This window comes from Chelon labrosus, assembly GCF_963514085.1.
Source record: "Chelon labrosus genome assembly, chromosome: 17".
NCBI lineage: Eukaryota > Metazoa > Chordata > Actinopteri > Mugiliformes > Mugilidae > Chelon > Chelon labrosus.
The window spans coordinates 16,022,607-16,044,343 of NC_140350.1; the positions used below are offsets into that span (position 1 = coordinate 16,022,607).

At 41.2% G+C, this 21,737-nt stretch overlaps 3 protein-coding genes across 3 annotated transcripts; 2 read left to right on the plus strand and 1 right to left on the minus strand.

The window, feature by feature from the left end:
- Positions 1-40: 40 nt before the first annotated feature.
- On the minus strand, positions 41-7,312 carry LOC311502785 (P2R1A-PPP2R2A-interacting phosphatase regulator 1). The gene is made up of 9 exons (XM_084565166.1): positions 6,482-7,312; positions 5,672-5,756; positions 5,239-5,295; positions 5,031-5,077; positions 4,898-4,955; positions 4,681-4,745; positions 4,537-4,592; positions 4,311-4,395; positions 41-4,212 (listed from the first exon to the last, which is right to left on the minus strand). The coding sequence occupies exons 1-9, from the start codon at positions 6,580-6,582 to the stop codon at positions 4,089-4,091; spliced, it is 678 nt and encodes a 225-aa protein (XP_084421292.1). The 5' UTR covers positions 6,583-7,312; the 3' UTR covers positions 41-4,088.
- A 2,893-nt stretch (positions 7,313-10,205) lies between these two features.
- LOC311502847 (schwannomin-interacting protein 1) lies at positions 10,206-15,952 on the plus strand. Its single transcript, XM_084565251.1, has 7 exons — positions 10,206-10,365; positions 10,902-11,094; positions 11,682-11,791; positions 11,884-11,965; positions 12,454-12,567; positions 12,646-12,763; positions 13,816-15,952. The coding sequence occupies exons 2-7, from the start codon at positions 10,906-10,908 to the stop codon at positions 13,908-13,910; spliced, it is 708 nt and encodes a 235-aa protein (XP_084421377.1). The 5' UTR covers positions 10,206-10,365; positions 10,902-10,905; the 3' UTR covers positions 13,911-15,952.
- A 2,665-nt stretch (positions 15,953-18,617) lies between these two features.
- LOC311502041 (P2Y purinoceptor 3) lies at positions 18,618-21,447 on the plus strand (the record flags this gene model as incomplete). Its single annotated transcript, XM_084564153.1, has 2 exons — positions 18,618-19,082; positions 20,538-21,447. Exons 1-2 carry the CDS (start codon positions 18,628-18,630, stop codon positions 21,445-21,447), a joined length of 1,365 nt encoding a protein of 454 aa, XP_084420279.1. The 5' UTR covers positions 18,618-18,627.
- Positions 21,448-21,737: the final 290 nt, after the last annotated feature.

Genomic DNA, 21,737 nt, shown 5'->3' on the forward strand with positions numbered 1-21,737 from the left:
GATTCATGAGCTTCAGACCAAACAAACCAACTCACTGGTGTCAAGGTACAGATTTTCTTTTATTGATAAGTTTTCATAAACAATATAATAATAATATATATATATGTATTTATAGTGTGTACACTAGAAACTAAAGAGTCGTTCTGCATCGTGTTTACAGCCGAACGGTCGACGGCGGGGAATGAAAATAAAACTATGATTCCTCAGGCGCAGAAAAATAAAGAATTTGTCCAAAAGAAAAAAAAATATTTACATACTTTATAGATATAGATGTGCTTTTAGTTCCCTTTGTCGTCTCCAGTAAAACTCAGATTTTAAAGTCGTATCTCACTCTGGTAGATCGTCACCATTTTGGATCCAAACACAAGGTTTTACTCTTTTTGGGTTTATATTTAAAATGCTACATGGTTCGTTATAGAGCGAAGCTTTGAGGTTTGAACGTATACCACACGACTTCTTTTTGAATTCTTTGGACCTGGAGCTCGCGGTCTTCATCCAGATGGACCAGCAGTTTCACTGAAGTCTTAAAGTGTTGGTCACATGATCACAACTGACCTCCGTCCACATCTAAATCCATTCTCTGGTCCTTTCTATTTGGCGTCTCGGGCTCTGGTTGCCTAGGTAACGTCCATAAAAATATGTCTAGTGTGTGGACGGAGGTAGCTCTTCTTCTGTTTGAAAGAAAATACCGTCAACGCTCGAAGCTGCTATCGTCACGGAGGATCTGGTGGTAGGAACCAAAGTGGTGGACATTGTTTCCTTCAAGGAAACGTTTGGAGAACTCTGTCACATGTCAATCAACTGGATCAGTCACTTCTATTGGTCCAGATCAGTACAACCTGGTTCCTAGAACCTCAGTGGTTCCACCAACAGCAACGACCCTCTGACCTCCTCATTCACATCTATCGTGGTAGATGCTAGAACCAGCTGATGGACCCTAGAACCTTCATCACTGATAACTAACAGTCTAAAAGAACCACTCGGACCTCATCAGGTCACATATCAGTCAACTGGATCGGTGGCTCCCATTGGTCCAGACCAGTTCAACGTGGAGTTCCACCAACATTCATGATCTCTGGTGAACACCAGACCTGAAAGTTTTTATTTTTACACACATCTCAGACGAAACATCTCAGACCGATCTGTTTGGAAGTCGTTTCTGTTGCGTGAATGTCAGATTGCAGCGTTCTGACAGAGTGAGATATCACTTTAACACCAGAAAACAGAAAGATAACAGTTCCAGACCTCAGCTCAACATCAAACCAAGAATATAAAACTTAAAATCTGTCAATGACAGCGAAGGACGAGACATTTCAGAGTGATTGGAGGGTTTTTTAACGTGACGTCAGTAATTTATAGAGTCAAACTATTCTCATCAGTGATTTAGTCAGATTCACAAATCTGATTAAAACAGAAGGAACATGAGCAGACGTCACGCTGACGATGGAAACTTTTTACAAACGTAACCTGGACGTTTAGCGTCACTGCCTTCAAATGGATGTCATGGACATAAAATGTTTGACATTCAAACATCTGCCGCAGCTAACAGCTAGCATGCTAACGAGGTGGGATATTGACAGTTTAAAGTACATGAACTCTCCATGCACCTCCAGCCTCTCTGAACACTTCAGCTAACATGACTCATCTACACGCGGTAAACATGACCCCATCTGAAGGCAGCCTTCAGCCTAGCTAACGTTAGCATGTCGCCAATAGCAGCTAAACCATGTTAACAGCTTCACCACATCGGAATAAACCTCCAATCACACTAGAAATGTTAATTAGAAATTTAATTAAAGAGATAAAATCAGAGTGAAATCAGAAAACATGTGAAGAGGACGAGAAAGAAACTGTGAATACTTCTGGCGTTCGGCTACATACGAGCAGTTTCTCTCTTCACAGTTAACAGTATGAGACGGTGAATGTGCAAAGGTTCATGAAAGAGTTTTAAAGCTACAGTCTGTACAGCCGTGGGAATTTGGCAGCTTGATGTTTCCACTGAGGAAAATCTGTCCTGATCCTCGAAACACTCAGTTTTTAATGATCCTTTAAAATACAGAGTCTGGAGCTTCTCTGTGGTTCAGGTCGTGGTATAAATTAAAGGACAAGCTGAAACAAAGTCATCTGGACTTCTTGTGTTTCTAGAAAACGTTTCTCCAAGTCTTCAGCTCTGAATTACCTGTTATCAACGTCTTCTAGTCTACATGTTTTTATTTCAGCTTGTTTCTTTACATCATGACCTGAACCTGAAGTTATCGAACCAACAAAAGGTTCCGATTAATCAAACGTCTGATTTCAGTCAAGACATTTGTTGATTCATTTTCTGGTTGTTGCTTTAATGGCTGCGCCCACATGGACTCTAGTTGTTCCTCTAATAATCAGAAGCAGAGAGCTGGCGTGAGACTTTCCTAATATCTTGGTTTTTCTACTTCTTCTACTAAATCAATTCAGGACTGGACACTAACATGGAGGAGAATATACTTCTTCTTCTGTTTCATTTCCTGCAGAAACATGTATATCTGACCAGGTCCATGTAAATGTTATTTCTGACTGTTTTGGGAACAGGACAGACTTTCAGATGGAAACAAGAAATAAAGCAAGAAAAAGAAAAATAAAGCAGCAAAAACTTAACAGCATTTCTTTGATGAACTCAATCAGGTTAAGAAGTGTGCAAAGTCAAAGATATCTTAGTGATGAACTGTGCTGGAGCAGCAACACGGATCCACTTTTTTTTTTTTTTTTGGGAATAAAGACACTTGAATGGAAAACAGCTCATAAGAGATTCAACGTACAAACATGTCTCCGGCGGCGGTCCGGTGATCGACCCGACCGCCGCTCGGCTACGATGACGTTTCAGGCACGATGATGAGTGAAAGTACAAAACTGTACAATACTGTGAAAGTGCAAAAGTAGGAAGCAGAAACCGTCGGCCTGAAGTCGGCTTTGTGCTCGTTACCACGATAAAACGTTGGCTCAGACCCAGGGCTGGACAACACAGCTGACACGTTATTGATCCACTGAACGTTGCTACTAGGGCTGCAGCTATGCTAACGTGTTGAACTGGGTAAGGATTTTAGTTAGGTTTGAGTTTTTCTGTTCAGTTTCCGACCTAAACCAGGTAAATTTCCAGTAACACTCAGCTTTAAGTGGGTGTTAACAACCTTTAACAGGTAAATAATTAAATCAGACTGAACTCTGTGGAAGAGAACTTTTGCTGAATACTGTTGTTTGATAAAAGTTTTTCATATTCAATTCAATTTTACTTATATAGCGTCAGAAACAATACAAATTCAGCCCTCGTTCCTACATGTTGACGCTGACTGTGAGTCCAGCCCCAGGTTCACTGGTTTCTATTTGAAGAAGATCTGATGAAGACCAGAAGTAGAACAGAAATCTAAGTGTGAAATGAAGAAGAGTATAAACGCAGCGACTTCTTCAGATTCTCTATGTACAATGGAAGCCTGCATGCTGAAGAACCCACCAGTATTCACATATAGATACACTATCAACACAAAACTCTCCATCCACTGGTTCCTGTTTCTGCTTTGGGCTCAAAAACTTCATAGGAAGTTTTTACTTCATAGGATTAAAAGTTTGTTTTGAAGCTTTTTGGGGGGGGGAATGATTCTCTGATCGGGTTAAAGAGCCGAGAGTCAAGTTCGACTTCACTTCCCATCAGAAAGTCCTGGTTTAATTAGTTATTAATTAATTAATTAATCTCTGTTGAGGAACGTCTGCTTTGATACAGTCCCTCAGGTCTGATGCCTACTTTACCCGCAATTCCCTTCAGTGGACGTTCTGTTCCCGACGACACAACCAGCGCGTCTTGGGTCTTTATCTCTGCAGGTAGGTGTGGCCTACAGAAGGGGGCGGGGCCACAACAACAACAACCATGGAGTCCTTCTGTTGTGGTGATGTGTGACGGGGCTGTCCTCCAATGGGATTACGGCCAATCAGAGCAGCTGGCGGGAAGTCTCCTGTCACAGCGAGGGGTGGGACTTACAGTGACGCCGGCAGATGATTGGGCGACGGCTGGTCGGCTCCCACAGTGATGGTCCTGACTCCGACTGAGGAGGGTGAGGAGGGCTTTAGTGTCCAGGGTGCTGGTGGGAGGTGAAGGGGGTGAAGGAGGGGGGAGGGGAGAGAGACAGAGGGCTGGACTGAGGGCTGACACCCCCCGCAGGAGGAGAGTCCGCCGCCGCTGGGGAGACACTGAGGGGGGAGACGAGAGAGGGAGACACCAGATTATTTTTCTTCATGATTATTTGAATTTATGAGTTCAGAGCGACCGTGTCTCAGGTGATTCTCACCTGAGCGTGTAGCTGCTGCGATGGGCAGGGTCTGTTACCCCAGCAACAAAAAGCTTCTTGGGAGGTCCGTCAGACTCCGCCCCACCTGAGAAATGAGATCAGTTCTTAATTAATTACTAATCCATTAGTAAATGATCAACATTGTTTAGCTTCTTGTTTTGGAGCCACATGTTTCTCTCAGTGATTAAAGAACCAAACATGATGAAGACGACGACGATAAACTCACCTTTCCTCTTGAGCGGCGTTAATGGCGGCCATCTGACGGTGGCGCTGACTGCAGGTCTGCAGGACAATCAACACATTCATCAGTCGACCGACTCACACAGAAGCTTCCAGAGAAAACTGAGTGTTAGTTTGTGTTTCTATGAACCTGAACCTCCTGGTGGGACTGGGGGACGAGTTAGGAGTGACGCCGCCGTCCTGCGACGGACACCACTGAAGAAGAAAGAGAAAAACAGTCAGTCTGGTTTCAGTCTAAACATTCTGATCTCGATTCAGGCCATAATTCAGTTTAAACAGTTTCCCGTCTCTCCCTCTCTGATTGGTCTACACACTGACTGTCAAAATAAGAGCCAGGAGATGCTCACCACTGATGCATGGTCGTGCCACTGGCTGACAGGAGGAACCGGGATCAGACTGGAAGGACTGAGAGAGAGAGAGAGTGTCACAAACATCTGGATTAAACTTCAAACAGCTGGAGGAGGCGAAGATGTTCTTTACCTGAGTCTGTGGAGATTTCCTCTCAACGGCATCTCCATGTTCTCCTCCTGGAGGCAACACAAACAAACAGCTGATCAGCCTCAAATAATAACACTCAGAGTCCTAACTCACATCTGAGGAGGAAGAACCTTGAACTTAGAAACCAGGATTTCCTGGATTAAAATCAGCCAATAAAGAGCAAATGTGGTTTTAAAGATGGCGACCTCACCTGTCTCTTCTGGTCCAGTCTGTCTCCACTCAGACAGAACGGAGAGAGAGGGACGAGCTGAAAGAGAGGAACCAGAGGACGGGTCAGAACTGAACCACCCAACACACTAAGGTCTGATCAGCAGCCTGGACCGCTTTAACATTATGACCACTGACAATCTGTTTAGGATGAGGAGGAGGAAGAAAAAGAGGAAGAGAAGAACCGGAGACAGGGTCATGTTCTGACCCGTGTGGTTCTGGTTCTGACAGAAAAGAGTCAGTGGATCAGTTTGTTTCCAAGGTGACAGCTGTCCGGGTGAGTTTGGTCTCCAACAACATTCAAGGTAACGTCCACATAACAACCAGAGGAATTAACCAGATCATCATTGTTTGTGGTTTTAATGTTATGGTGGATCGCGTTAGTAAAGAGACTGAACCCGTGAACCTGTCTCTACCTGTGAGGGACAGCTGGGGTTGATGGACACGCTGCTGCGCCGGTACCGGGCCGACGACACAGGACTGAACACCGTCATCCCGTCACTGAGAGACATAAATACACAATATGAAACACGTATTTAAAACATTATATTTACACATACTGAGACTTAAATTTGTGTTTGTTGCTGTGATAATAAATTAAGTTTCTAAATGCCTTTAAACATCTTTTCATGGTTTGAAAGATCAAATCTTTAATGAAATGTTCCTAATAATTAACTACAGTGCGTAAACAAACAGATCACAGTAGAAGGGTGGATAAAACTTTTTGGCACTTAAATGATTAATTGAGAAAATAATAGGCAGATTCATCAATAATGAAATAACAGTTCCAATGTTAATATTAGGCTGAGGTTGAAGATTTACAGATTTTCTTTTCAAAATAATGTGCTGTAGTTGTAGTAAAAGTTAAAAAGTTATTCATAATTTGATGATATCAGATAGAGTTTCGTGGGTTAAGCTAAAAAAATAAATAAAAATGGGTCAGTTAATTAATTTTATTTTTAGCAAAAAAATAAATAAATCAATCATCAAAATGTCTGCTGCTCCATAAATAAGTATTTTTGTTCCAGCCTGTAGTTTAAACAAACAAACAAACAAACAAACACACTAAGTTGTATCAACCCGAATTAAAGAGCACGTCTGTTTCATTTATAAATCATCCTTCATCATAATAAATCAGATGTGTATGGTTATTTATAAACAAGAACATTTTAAATTTAATGATTTCTGAATTAAGTCCGCTGTCATATGGGTGTAATGCCACTGACCTGACACTGGTGATCATGGGGGCGCTGTTCGACCTACGAAGTGCCCCGCCTCCAGCTCCACCAGCTGCGCCTGCGCACTGGTCCACTTCCATCCGTTCCATACCTAGGTTCGCGGGCCCGGCGGTGGCGGTGCCAACTGCCGGTCCCCGACCTCTCTGCGGCGGCGTCGGGTTCTACTCAAGCCCGGTGGAAGCCCGACCCGCAGGCCTCAGTAGCAGCAAACCCAGAGCCGCCGAGTCAGCAGACTGAACACCGAGGGTGGCTTCTCTTTCTACCGCATTTCTCTCCTAAAAACACCGTATCCGAGTAGGACCGCGGACCAGAGCGACATTTATTACCCACAGCTACGCTTCACTTGCTGCTAGCGCAAATTTTATGACTCCGTTAAACCGAGAGAAAACACGAACCCCGCGCAAAAAACACCGGAGACAAAGTTTAGTAACCGCATAAAGTCGCCCGGGAGCCGACAGTCCCACCTCAGCAGGGAAACATTTAATTCGAGTCCGCACAGGTGACGTGACTTTTAGGATTAGCCGCGGAGCTAACTTGTCTGGAAGTAAAGCTCCAGCCAGAGACCAGAAAACCGCTAAGCAGCTGCCCGACGCGGGCAAACCAGGCCCCGAGCACCGGTCCTCGCGGAGAGGCGGTCACACAGTCCCCCGGAGCTCCGAGCAGACCCGGGAAAGAATCGAAGAATCTGCGGAAAATAAAGAGTTTTGAAGATTTTTACAACATAGTCCTTCTTCTAATAGAGATAGTTCACCAACTGTGGAAACAGCGCCGCCGCCCGGTCACTGGCGGAACTGGAACAAACGGGAGGTCACCTCACTGCAAAGAAGCTGAATAAAAAATAGAATAAAAACATTTATTAATAGATAATAAATGTACGTTTCACCTTTATTTTCGCCCAGCAAAACACTTAATTTATAAAAATTAAATAAATTAAACTTGATCAAATACTTGATAACAGATTTATATATGATATATGAAACAATATATCATATATAATCAATATACAATAATATAATCAATATATGTATATATGTATCAGCTCACCTTTCTGTAACTTCATGTTATTCATGTTAGTGCACATTTTTGCACCTTATAAGACCTTCCTATGTTTATAATAGATATTTACTTCTGTCTCTATTTCTTACATTCGTTCATATGCTAATTTTGTACTATTTTATTTTACTAGATTTTTACTTATATTTTACTTGAATATAAGTGAACTATGTCTGTCTAAGTCTAATATGGATTATTTTTAAGAGCAACTCGAGTTGTAAAATATAACACACAACTGGTTTATTTTGACATTTAATTATGGTATTTTTGCTGTTGAACAAAACTTGATTTTTGGGGGGTTCAATCAATCAGCAATCTTACTGTTGCTTTTAAACTCTTTTAAACTCTTTCAAAGAAAATGTTGGTTTAAGTGTAGTATTTTATATATATATATATATTTCTGTATTAATAACAGTTTTGTTATTTATTAATATTGATCAGTTTGTTTAAGAATGTTACATTAATAATAATTATTAATAACTTAATAACTAATAAATGCATGTGAAGCTGTAGGGCTTTAATATAATGTTATTCTAGAGTTAAATAAAGTGAAAAAAAAAATATTTTCACCAGACCACATATATTTTTAATCAGGTAAAAACTTAGGACTCCACTTTCAGTTCATCAATTAATAGATTTGACTTAACAATGTTGAGAAATGTCTTTAAATGTTGTATCCATTGATTCAAACCCAGAGATGTTCAGCTCACAGATGAAACCTGAGAAGTTTCACTGAACATTTAAAATGATTTACAGGGCTAACGTTTAAACAGGAAGTTAAAACCAACATAAATTATTTTATTCTCCGGTGCTGTAGTGATTTAACAGAGAGCCTTCTATGAACAGACGGTTTCAGTTTTGTTGCAGGAACGTTGTTTGGATGCTGCAACAGCGTCGTTGTGTTTCCCCTGTTGTTGTGAATCCCCAGACGTCCTCCATCTGCTTCCAGTCGTCATCTCCAAAAAATGGTGAAACAGGAAACCAGCAGCCGTTAACCCCTTCACCGCCTCCAGACTGACTAGCTCCATCCAACTTCATCCAACTGGAGCTGAATCAGAGTCAAAAAACAAACTGACGAATTCACAGAAACATGTTTTTACTGTTTCTATTTTATTCTAATCCACAGCTCAGAGGGAAACACTGGAACGATAACACAAGATTAATTTATTAAATATTATAATATTTACATCAAACCAGCCCAGAGATTAGAAACACTCATTATACAATCATAAATTTCTACCAGTATAACAGCGCCAACATGTTTTATTACTTTATACTAAAAAAAGTCTTTAGAAACATATTTGTATTATTATTAAAGGGACAGCTCATTAATTAAAGTTAAATTTGCTGACTTAAATTTTTGGTTATTAAATTTTAACAGGTTTTATATATACAACATGAAATTATGTCACATAAATAAATAGTGCAAGCTTTTATGCTCATGTCAAACATTATGTTGGAATGAAACTTTAAGAAAATAAATAAAATGCTGGAATAGTTGTAGTGAAAAAATAATCCACTGTGGCATTTTTGTTTGAACGTTATTACAGTTCCCGTAGCGTCCACTAGACGCTCCACCAATCCGTCCCCACAGACCTCCATGTTTCCAACTTGCTACTGAAACAGTTTTGGTCTCTAGAACTAATTTCTCCATTCATGATTTATGGAACTCATCTGTTTAAATTATTTCAAGGCTTAAAATTCTGCAGAATTAGCTAACATGCTAACTCCTTGACCACTGCTCAGTTAGCTGGGGGTTAGGTGGGGTCAGCCACTGTCCAGATGGAGACGACTGGAGACACCACGCTGAGCTTCAGATACGCTCTTCAAGATGGAGGAAGGTTCAATTCACTTTTAGCTAAAGACAGTAGTTTTAGCATTCGCTGCTTTCAAGTAAAACAAGTAGTTACGACATAAGAAGTGTTGCACTGACACTTAATGTAGGAATAAATACAAAAAAATTACATTATATTAACTTATAATCAACTTCCACCATTTCTGAAACAAAGAAAATTTCCATTTAACAAGGTCGTGAATATAAGAAGAGGGCGCTGTTCACATAAAGGCGGCAACATCGGGTCAACAACTGCAGCAAACTATTGTCTTTTAAAAGATACTGTTTAGGTAGTTTTTCCAGAGTATTTCTTTCCTCTTTTTGTACTCATCTGGATTTAAATCCTTTAGATTTGAACATGATTATTGCCCCTGTTTCTGAAATCCAAGATGGCTGCCCACAGATACAGGATCAGGTGACTCAGGAAATGGGTTTAAGATACATATACATATAGGGGACTAAATATTGTTTAGCCAAATGACTAGAATAGTCTTGAAAAGATTATAAAAGTTTAGGTTATCACATTTTAAACGTTTCTTTTTTAGGGAAACCTTCTGAAAACTGCAACCAAAGCATACGTTAAATAATCCTGGACTATATTCTCTGAATCTTTAAACTGTTTGACATTTCAGTACGTTAAAAAACTATAACCTGGACTCGTTGATCTTTACAGGGATTAATTGTCACATTAATAAATTCAGCTGCTGCTTCAAAACTTATAAACTCCTCAAGAGGTTAAAGTGGGAAGAGCTGAAGGGGGAGGAAAGGGAGGAAGGGGGAGGAGAAGGAAGAGGGACGTCCTGCCTTCCTTCAGACACAGTTAAACTTCTTTTAATCCACTTTCACATCGTTTTCTTTCGTCTTTCTCTAAACGGTCCGAAGCTTCTCGTCCGCCGCGGCGAATCCGCCCTGAGCAGCCGGGCCGGAGGGAGGGAGCCGCGGGGGCGACATGTGGCAGAGATCCGGAGCCGTCTGAATGTGACTGGTAGGTGGGGAAAACTTCCGAGGTCTCCCCGCTGCTGGTAAACAACATGCGGGGAGACCTGAGCTCCACAACCCAGAAAGAGAAACAAGCTTAAACGGCTTCAGTAGAGATTTATACATTAATATGGAAATACACGAGATAGTTAAAGTTTAAAAAGTGTGTGACAACTGTACAGATAGATAGATAGATAGATAGATAGATGATTGTTGTTTAGAAAGTTTACATGTGTCATAGTTTACATTGCTGATATGTACATAAACTATATATACATATATTATATGTAGGCCTATATATAGTTTACTATAATATTTTTTGCATACATTACAGCTTAAAACAATGTTTACATTTTTCTACTTACATCATCATTTATTATGTTATTGTTTACACCATTTACATCTATCATAGTGTTTACAGTTTACACACATTATTCTTTACATACTTTACATTTATCGTAGTTTACATATATATAATTGTATTGTTGTTGTTATCATTGTTTCCTGTCTCTTGATCTGGTTATGCTGTTTGTGTCCCGAGAGGAGGATGGAAGGTGAGAAAGAGACGGCGGAGGAGAAGGAGGAGGAGGAGGAAGAAGAGAAGGAGAAATCGCATCGCATCGCCACGGCGTCCTCCGTCGACTGCCAGGACCTGCCCATTATGCACTGGGAGGACCTGAGCCAGCGGATTGCCGAGCTGGAGAAACAGGAGCAGGAGAGGATGGAAAGGTCAAAGGTCAGCTGTTGTTTGAGTCAAAAATTGGTTCTGTCAGAGACAGACTACGTTTCCCATGAGGCTTGGTGTCCAGCAGAGGACGTTGGTTACAATCAGTTTGACCCAGTGACCTCTATGTAAAGCTAATGCTAAGCTACTGAATGAGGATGTAGGGGAACACTGTAGATGACGAGAATAGATACAGGAAGTAGACTCATCAGTTGGAAACAAACATGACTTCTGATGATGATAAGGAACAGGTGGCGAGTTTACAGTGGCTTCAGTTTGATGCTGTCCAGTTGCATTATGGGAAATGTAGGATCCAGTAAACACGATCAGATTTCTTCTTTACTATTTTGTGTCGGTTTTGTCTCTAACAGGATGAGGACAGGTTGGTTGCTCAGTGGGCGGAGCTAAAATGAGACAATTCAACAACACGAGACTGAAGAAGCACTGAGTTTAATCATTTGTATTAAGACTTTGAAACATCTACTTCCTGTTTGTTTAGACGATCGCCTGATCAGTCTTTGTTTCTAAGTCCTTTGTTTGAACAACTTATTGTTAGTTAATTCGCATCAGGTGATCTGTGTCTTCCTGTCATCCTGCAGAGGGGGATGGGGCTGACGATGGAGGAGAGTCGTGGGGGAGCGTGGAGGGACTTCAGGGAGGAAGATGAGGAAGACTTCAGTAGGTGTCGACTCGGCGTCGTCACATCACGGTAACCCAGTGTCTGAGTTTGACGGACTTTATGCCTCAACGTGTTTCTGAATGGATACAGAAACGACGCCATGTTTGTTTGTTCGTTCACAGACTTCACAACCACAGAAACCTGCAGCTCTGCTTCATCAACGACAGCGACAGTGAGGAAGATGAGGAGGGAAACAAGAAAAAGGTCTTTACTGATGAGACAATAAGCATGTTAAAACCGTAGTCTGAGGCGTAGCCAGAACAGCTTCCAAACCAAACTTCCAAAATAAACTCTCTTGCTGGAACTTCCTTTAAACTCTTAGCTGTCTCCATCTTTGTGAATGGTTACCATGGTTACATGTGTTATTACAGTCTGTATAGTAAATACTGCTAATGTTATCATTTGCAAACAGAACATGCCCACCAAGCATTAGCATTAGCAGCTAGCTATTGATAACTTCCTTCTTACTAGCTTCGTAGCCACCAAGCAGCTCTTCCTGGGTGGTGCATGTTCACTAGGAATCTATTTTTTCAGCTGATAGTTAAAACTGTGGCGTGAAACACTGAGATTATTTTCATCCAGCACTGATGCATTGAATGAAGGAGAAAAGCTGAAGAAGAGGAAAGAAGAGTTTAAAGAACTACAAACATGTGCTGTCCAGTGGCCTCACCTTTGACCTTACATCCTATCAGGTTTCCAAAGAAATGGGGCGGAATGGTTGCCATGCCGCCGGACTGAAACAGGAAGTGGCCACTGCCCTGAGGACGCTGAGAGACAAACTGTTGGCTGAACAAAAGGTGGAGGAGGTAAAAGAAAGAAGAAATAAATAAAGAGAAAGTTTAGTGAACAGAGTCTTGAAGCTGCTCTGTGTGTTTGTGTTGTAGCGTTCGTCCGACAGCAGCTGCGTCGCCAAGAGGAAACATCTGGAGCGTTGGCAGCTGCTGGAGTGTTCGGTTCAGCAGCTCAGCAGCTTGAGAGCATCACTGGAAGGAGACGTCCACGGTACAAAACAAACTCATTTTAACACCGTTACTTCTTTTCATTTTTATAAATTTAATTTTTACTCAATTTAAAAATTAAAGTCAGATGATCTGAGTCCATGAAGCTCCAGAGACCAGCATCCACAAACCACAACAAGGAAGCTAAATGTAAAAAAAATAAATCACAAAGCAATGCAATGTGACATGTATATATACATTTTCTTTAGTCTTTAGTCTCGAGTTATTGTCAAGTTACTTGCAACAATGTGAAAATTAAAACTTAGTTCAGATCATTTAAAAATGGTGCCTGTAAAATGCTGGAACACCCGACCAATCAACCGGGAAAGCTCCCGTTTGTCTGGAGCTTCATTTAAACTCTTAGCTCCTCCCACGGGACACTTGTCTCCAGCTTTATGTACGGTTACCATGGTTGCATGTGTTATTATAGTCTGTGGAATGGCAAATAGACTCTACAGACTAAGTCAAGTTAATGTCGCTTCCTAACGGAACATGCTTGATTAGCATTAGCATTAGCATTAGCATTAGCAGCAAGCTGTTGATCAGTAACTTCCTGTTTAGGGTTAGGATGAGATGAGGATGAATCAGATCCTGGAACCGACTCATTCCTTCTGACAGCAACAACAGCTTCCTAGCCTCCCAGCTAGCTCTTCCCAGCCTCCCACCTAATATCAGCTCTTTTAAGATTCCTAACCTCCCGGTTAACAGTAGCCCTTCCTTGCTTCCTAGCCTCACAGCTAACAGTAGCTCTTCCTTGCGTCCTCGCATCCCACCAAATAGCAGGTCTTTTTAGCTTCCTAACCTCCTGGCTAACAGTAGCTCTTCCCTCCTTCCTAGCCTCACAGCTTACAATAGCTCTTCCTCGCCTCCCAGCGAACAGTAGCTCTTCCTTGCTTCCTAGCCTCGCAGCTAACAGTAGCTCTTCCTAGCCACCCAGCTAACAGTAGCTCCTCCTGTATTTTTAATATATATATATTTTTAGTCCTAATGATGTAAATCACCTACACGTCCCCTCTTAGTTCAGTAAAGTCTGATCTTGTTTTATCGTTTCTTCAGCTCTGAGCTCTGAGCTGGTTTCTCAGCTGTTGGTACGAGACCAGCTAAGGACGAAGCAGGACGCCATGCTGCTGGACGTCCAGGACCTGACCTAACAATGGACCACTCTGGGACCAGGTCGGGCTGCTCGTCAACCATTTAAAAAGTGACTGCTAATACAACAAAACTCACAAATCACCAACATCAAGGGCAACAAAGGAGAAATAAGATGAGGATCTGGTTAAAATGAAATCCAGTGTTTGGTTGAGATTAGCATTAACATAAAAGAATGAAGGGTTGGTCAATCCAGAAGTTTCTAATCATTGGGAAGCAGATGTGTTTGACATCTCTGGTTAAAGTGACACCGGCTGACACCCAGAACAAAACCAGACTCAGTACAATCAAGAGAAAATGAAAAGTGAGGGACTCTAACTTATCCTATTTAAGCTTTATGTGTTTATTACTTTATTATTTCTGCCGGATATTATAACAAGGGAACAGTATCGTCATACAGCATGTCCTGATAACATATCCTCATATCTTGTAATATATATATGTTATATTCTGTTGTTTGTCTTAAAAAAGAAAGAGGAATTTCACCAAAACTTCATTTAAAATTCAAACAAGAAGCCCAGATTTATGTCAGACCTTTGTGCTTTAATCTGAAAACTAAATCCATAAATACATTACAATATATTTGTTCATATTTCCAAAATTCATGAAGCAACAAAACACTCCCACTAGTATTACATTTGGTGGTATTCCTCTTCAACTATTGCTAAACTCTTCAGGTACAGTCATTATGTTTTCATTGTTTACTTAAATTTCAAGGGAATAATCCACTTAATATCACCATCTTCATGTGATTCATATCTAACGCTGCCATATTTATAGTTTATAATTTTAATTTGAACGTTTAACATCTGACGGCAGCAGTCGGTGATATTTGGAAGATTTAAAATGTCTGTGATAAGAAGCTGAATGTCACTTACGTTGAAGACAGTTTACTGTAAAGGGATAATGTGTGTCTGTTACTTTTTTACCCACATTTAATTATTTAAAGTCACACTGAGATGGGATTGTGTGGAAGCAACAGAGCTGGAATCAACACAAAGGGAGACTTCTGAATGTGTGGAATTGTCGTTTTATTACAGTTATCAAACAAAACAAAGACACTTACATTTCACTGTGACTTTAAGAATATTTAGAGAGGTATTTAAAATGTAAATAATATAATTACAAATGTATTTGTAAATGCAAACATTAATTCTGAAATATATTTTGAGAGGCAAAAAAAGATGACTGTGTGCTGAAGTTTTAATGTTTGTTTTCACTTACTGTGTTAATGTTTACCTTTTTTTTCTGGTATAATCAGACACTGTTGGAGTTTAGCAGGTATAAATCACAGTTTAGCATGTTAACTTAGCATGTAGGACTATTCAGAAGTCAACCTGATGGTGGTGCTAGAGGGAAAAAGTTCATGATCAGCAAAGTCAGTAGGATTCAGTGCTAGCAAAACAAAAGGCTCAGCAAACGTAGTAACGTAGGTAACAGCAGCTACCATAACTAGCATCACCTTGCTAATGAAACTGACGAGAAATAATTTTAAGTTCTTCTTATGTAGCACAATATTGCTATTTTTTTCAGCATTTATAAAGACCTCTGCTTATACTAAAATAACAATCTTGTGGTCAGTGAGCTAATGCTAATGCTATCTTATTAGTGGCCTGAGAAGAAGAATTTATCAGACTTGTTGGCTAGCTAGATAAGTTAGATAACCTGTTAGCTACAATTAGTCATATTCCATCCATACAGTACACAGTAACAGCAGCTAGCATGCTAGCTAATGTAACTAGCTAACATGTAGCCAGTTTTACAGTTCAAGCTAATTTAGTAAATTTTCTTATTCAGTCAATTCAGATCTTATTTTTCAGCTAAGGCGATAGCTAATGTAACTAGCTTAACTTTGTTAAGGAAACAGAGCAAATGTTGACATGTTGCAGCTTAAAGAAGAACTCATACCAAATATTATTTTGCAGCAGGTATTTAATTTAATTGATGTCAGTGGGACTCGAAGCTCTAAGCTTTGCTGTGACTGTTCTAACTGAAGATTCAGAGATGATGTCGATGATGGAGGGAACAGAGCGGAGCGGGAAGAGGAAGAGGAGGAGCCGACGTTCACTTTCATTCTAATTAAAGCTTCAGATAACCAGACACAGACGACCTGCAGAAAAACACACATTTAAAGTTTCAGCAGCGAGAGCAGGAGGTAAAAGGTAGAAGGTAGGTCATTTTATCATTCAGCAACTTCTCATAAAGACTGACGCCTGATTTAGGTCAAGAATATTAGTTTTTAAAAAAGTAAATTAAGCCTTTTTTCTTTCTCTGTAATGTTTGGAGCTCAGGAATACACATTTTAAGAAATATAAAAAAAGAAAAAGTGTTAATTTTATATTTTAAAAATGTAAAGACTACATGATGATTATGATGTCCAAACAGATGTTCTTTAAAAGTATTATTATAATATTTATCAAATACAACACAGTTAGCATCAAGCTAAAAAGCATCCACAAGACTCAGAGCAATAAAAATAAACCAAATATAATAACTCATTGATCGAATGTTGAGCAGAAATTTAAATGGACCAAGACCACAGACATAAAGATATATCTGTGGTCGTGAACCATAACTTCACAGTAATTGTTATTTCTCATCATTTTAAACCTCAGTTTCTATAAAGAGAGTGTCTGTAAAGTCCACGGCTCAGAGCTGCAATGTTTTCCTCTGCAGTCCCTGGATTGGGTTTCATTCCTGCAGTTCTGACTGAATGAACGCTGATCAATTATTTACAGAGAAGCTGAAGGTCAGGGGAGAAGCCCTGAGAGACCCTACAGCCCTGAAACCGACACTTCTGAACCACAACCAGAATAAAAAAACAACAACGAGATGAGGAGGACGGCTGAAGGTAGGACCTCCTATCCAGGTCATGATCCCTGGCTTAGTTCTGTTTTCAGATACTGAATCTTATTGGATGTATTTTCTAAGTGAGGTCTGATAAACACATTTGTCTTCTGAATGTACGAAAATAAAGAAAATATATTGATAATGGAGGAATAATTTCAGTTAATCTTTGGTGAGAATCTTCCTCATCTTCTCTGATCGTAAACTGAAGATCTTTGAGTTCTGAATTGTCCACATCTTCCCTTTCCATCCATCAAACTTTTCATTTGGCAAAGACTTTGGTTTGTTTTGTGATCAGATATCTGATAATCAACTGTAGTACTCATGTCTAACCGCGGGAGCAATAAGCTGTAAATCTCAAAGGTTTGACTGAGGTTCATATTTAAATAAAACAGTCTTCAGCTTAAATTCAAAGCTTTCCCGACTTATTAACGTTAAATGTAAGGAATTAACACGGCTGACTACAAGAAACTCAAGTAGATACATCAGCGAAACAGTCACACATCATATTTTAAATCTGTTTAGTGAAGTGATTATGAAGACTTTGACCACCTTTTCATTGTCAGAGCTCTAGATTTACAGCATGCAATGACGTGCATGCACAATGCCACTATATGTCTGTGCATTTTTTTTTGGTATTTCAAGTTTGCTTTTAAAATCAGAAACGAAAAGCTGTAAAAACTGTTGTTTGATTTTGAAATTTTTATTTTGAAATCCAAAAACCAAAAAATAAAAGAAACCTTTCTTTTATTTTTATTTTTTTGGAAAAGGAAAATGAGAAAGTTAGTATTAGACTTAATTTTCTTTACTAAAAGTATTTTCTTTGAATGAACCAGGAAGTAGCCAACATGTAGAACACGCTGGAAATAATATTTTATTACAACAGTTCATATTTAAATTTATTTCTTCTTTTGTGAATTAACGGCTCCAAAGACAGAATCTTTTAAAAGGCTCTCAATACTAATGAACAGACATCACTTATTCAGGTGATCATTTCTAATAGTGGTTGAATGAATGAGTTAAACTCCTCGTCCACAGGACTCATTGTGTGTTCACACTACCAAAGGAATGAGGTCAAATATATCCCAGACCACCTCCACATGTGGACTGAGACCAGATCAGTGTTCAGACCTGGACTTTAACCTGAACACTAAAGATCAGATCATGATGGATGTTAACACAAGGTCTGAACGAGGCCTGCGAACTCATTATTGTTGCCTTGTATTTTTATTTTTTCTACACTTAAAATTGGTCATCTGAAAAAGGACAGATAGAAACATCAGCCTTATGATGATTCTACAGGGTTCGATGTCACAAAACGAAGATTTCCTCTGAATGTGTGGAAGTTTATTGCAACCCATTAAAGATATTTCAGTTTGTATCAAAGACGACACACTAATAAAAAAACGGCCTCTAATCCACAGTTATGACGCAGTGTTTTGCATCTCCCTGTACGTTGACTCAAACTGCCCTAGTCGTTGCGACCCGTTGTTCCAAAACACTTGTTTGAATCTTAAACCCTGACCTGAACGCTTCAACAGCTGGAACAGACCCCGACCAGCTGCTCAGAAAGGCCAAATGAATGGAGAGGTTTCCGGAAAGCTTCGTTAATGATTGAGCAACTAATTGAGCGAGACATAGTCTTCATCAGCAGAACGCAGGAGGTACATTCTGAACGAGCTTTTCCAAACTAATGACTGTGTGTTTCATTTCCTCTCCCCTCACAGAGATATGGATCGGACAGGAGGACGAAGGCAGAGATTAGATAGATAGATAGATAGATAGATAGATAGATGAAATCTGTTGACAACATGATGCAAGAGGAGCCTGAATCAATCCATCTCTGCCACAAATAGCTTTCAGAGGTTCATCATGGGACTGAGCCAAGCCTCCAGGGTCACTCCAGACATCGGCCTGGTGGTGGCAGCGTTGGTGAGCAACCACCCTAACACCTCCGACACCTCGTCTCTGCCACCGTCGTCCTGCAGCATCGACGAATCGTACAAGTATGTCTTCCTGCCCGTCTGCTACTCACTGACCTTCCTCTTCAGCCTCAGTCTCAACTCAGTGGTGTTGCTGCGCTCCTGCCGCCACCATGGTGTCGGGGGAAGTGGCAGCGGGCGGCGCTGGAACACCTCACTTATCTACATGGTCAACCTGGCCACCACAGACCTGATGTATGGCCTGTCGCTGCCCTTCCTGGTGGCAAGCTATATGCAGAGGGACCACTGGGTGTTCGGAGACTTCATGTGCCGCCTCGTTCGCTTCCTCTTCTACTTCAACCTCTACTGCTCCATCTTCTTCCTCACCTGCATCTCTGTGCACAGGTAGGACCCAACAAAAAACAAAGTTAAACCTCTGATCTAATCACCCCAGTCACTCTTGAGATGTTATCAGTCTGCATTGGTGGCTAAGCTTCAAAAACAAGATAATTAGTCTTGCCCCTGTCTTGACAAAATGACACAAAAGTAGGCAAACTTGATTCAGTCATTTTTATCCAAACTGTTTTGCGATATTTAAACTTTTTTGGGCCATTTCCTGTTTATCAATTTGGCTAAAAGGTCGCCTCACTTGCACGAACACTGCTCGATTAACTGATTGTTGGATTGCCAGTCGTGTCCTAGAGGCACATTTCCGGTGACATCTCCAAAACAGAACATTTCCACTTGAGCATTTTCCCGGCATTGTTAATTTTTGATGGCTTACTTTACCTTTGCTCTCTGAACTTTGACTTGCTCACAGAAAAGTAGCAGCGCCATGTAGAAAGCTGCCTGATTGTGCAGCAGCTGGTGAATGTGTAGAAGACGGAGGGTTGCTGGGTTTGACCTCAAAGATCATTCTTAAAGCCCAGAAAGTGCTGACCTACCAACAAACCTGTTTACTCTCACGTCACAAAAGGGCAGGAACTCTAGTCGGCTGCTACACACATAAAGTGGGTCCTGAACTCTGGTTGATGGTTGAACTTGAGAAAGAAACATCCACAGTGAAAAGATTAAGAGACATTAGAAGCTCTGCGGATGATCATCTTTGCCTCAAGTAAATAAACAAAACAGCTTCAAGTGGATCCAGGAAAACGAGCCTGTCAGAGTCAGTGAAACTCTGAAGTTAGCTCACCTTTGTTAGAATCTTTTTGTAGTTTTATAGTTTTTGTTGATGGTAGAAACCATTTTAAAAGCCTCCATGAGAGTAGGGATGTCCTGAGCAGTATCAGGGCCGATCCAGGCATTTTTTAAATCTCTGTCTAACTATGTCTACTGTGTAGAATGAAGTGAGTCAGACAGTAGTTAGTGACTTGTTGAATGTGGGTGTTTGGTGAGGTGGTAGTAGGAGATCATCATTCAATACTACCATATTGGTTCAACAGCTCCAATAAAATCACTAAACAGAATCCATGGAGTCCACTCAGGCTGCACCCAAACAATAACAACAAACACTGAAGGCCACAGCGTTTAAAAGAAAAGTTTCCTGGAGACAGCGTCAAGCAGAAGAATATTCCAGAGAGGGTTAGGGAGTTTATGGCAGCGCTGGAACATTTCTGGCGTAGAGAACACGACGTACGAGCTACCCTCTCCAGACCACGATAACTTTGACAGAAAGATTTATTGGACTGAATCCAGTCAACTCTAGGACACTGCAAGGAAGACAAGCAAAGACCTGAGGAATCTCAGAAATCTCCCCCCAAAAAATTGACAGGAACATCCCTACATGAGAGTCTCTTCATGGCCTCAGAGTCAAAGAGGAATCAGATGAAGTTGACCTGAATTGTCTTGTCTTCTCCACAGGTACCTAGGGATCTGCCATCCGATGAGGACCATCACTCTGGAGAGCAAGCGGGTGGTGAAGGGGACCTGTGCGCTGGTGTGGGTGGTGGTCTTCATCCTCACCTGCCCCATCTTCAGGTTTGCCCAGACTGGATTTGTCAGGCGAGCGGGCGGCACCATCGGACCTGGAGGAGGGGCAAGGGACGACGGGAACAGGACTGGGGAACAGGATGAGGAGGGGTACATGAACTGCTGGGACGACGCCATCGATAAGGAGTTTGCCGACTACGTCCCGTATGGCATCGTCCTCCACCTGCTGGGCTTTTTCGTGCCTTTTGTCATCATCGCCTGGTGTTACTCTCAGGTGGTCCGGACCATATTTCAGACCCTGCAATCCCCTCCTAGTTCAGTAGAGGGCGGGGAGGATGGCCCGGTGGGGGACGGGGCGATGGACGGAGTTCGAGAGCGGGAGAGGAACTCGGTATCCATCTCGGGCTCACAGTACTCACACTATATCCGGCGGCGGCGGAAATCCATCAAAACCATTGTTACTATCACACTGCTGTTCGCGCTCTGCTTCCTGCCCTTTCACGTGACTCGGACGCTGTTCCTGCTCTTGCGGCGGGGGCAGATTGGTGGCTGCAACGCCATGAAGGCCGTCTCCATCTGCTACAAGGTGACCAGGCCGCTAGCCTCCTGCAACGCCTGGCTCAATGCCCTCCTCTACTTCCTGACGGGGGATAAAGGTGCCCCCTGCTGCTGGACAGCAGGACGTAGCGTCCAACGCAAGCGCCGCAGCGGCTCCCTCTGGTGGCCGCTAAAGATCCTGAAAAAAGAAGGTGTGGGGGAGGACGATCAAGAGGCGGCTGAGAGGGTTGAAAGGGAGGTGCACATGGAAAATGAGTCCAAATCTTCCAGGGTCATCTTCTAGGATGCACCAGGAACTGGATGTTTTTTAAGTTTAACCATTATTATTATCATTATTATTATTGTTATTTTTTTTGGGCAAATTTTCAATTTATTTCTTAATAATCAGCAAAAGTCAGCAGAGTGCACTGAGACAAACAGCTGCTACAGGCATTGGTCATCATGAAATTACTTAGGCAGAAGGGCTGGAAACTGTCGCCTCCACACAGACATATCATCATTAAAAACAGCTTTACAGCCATTTCTATCGTCAATAAATATCCAAACTACAAAAAGAGGATAAAAAGGTGTTCG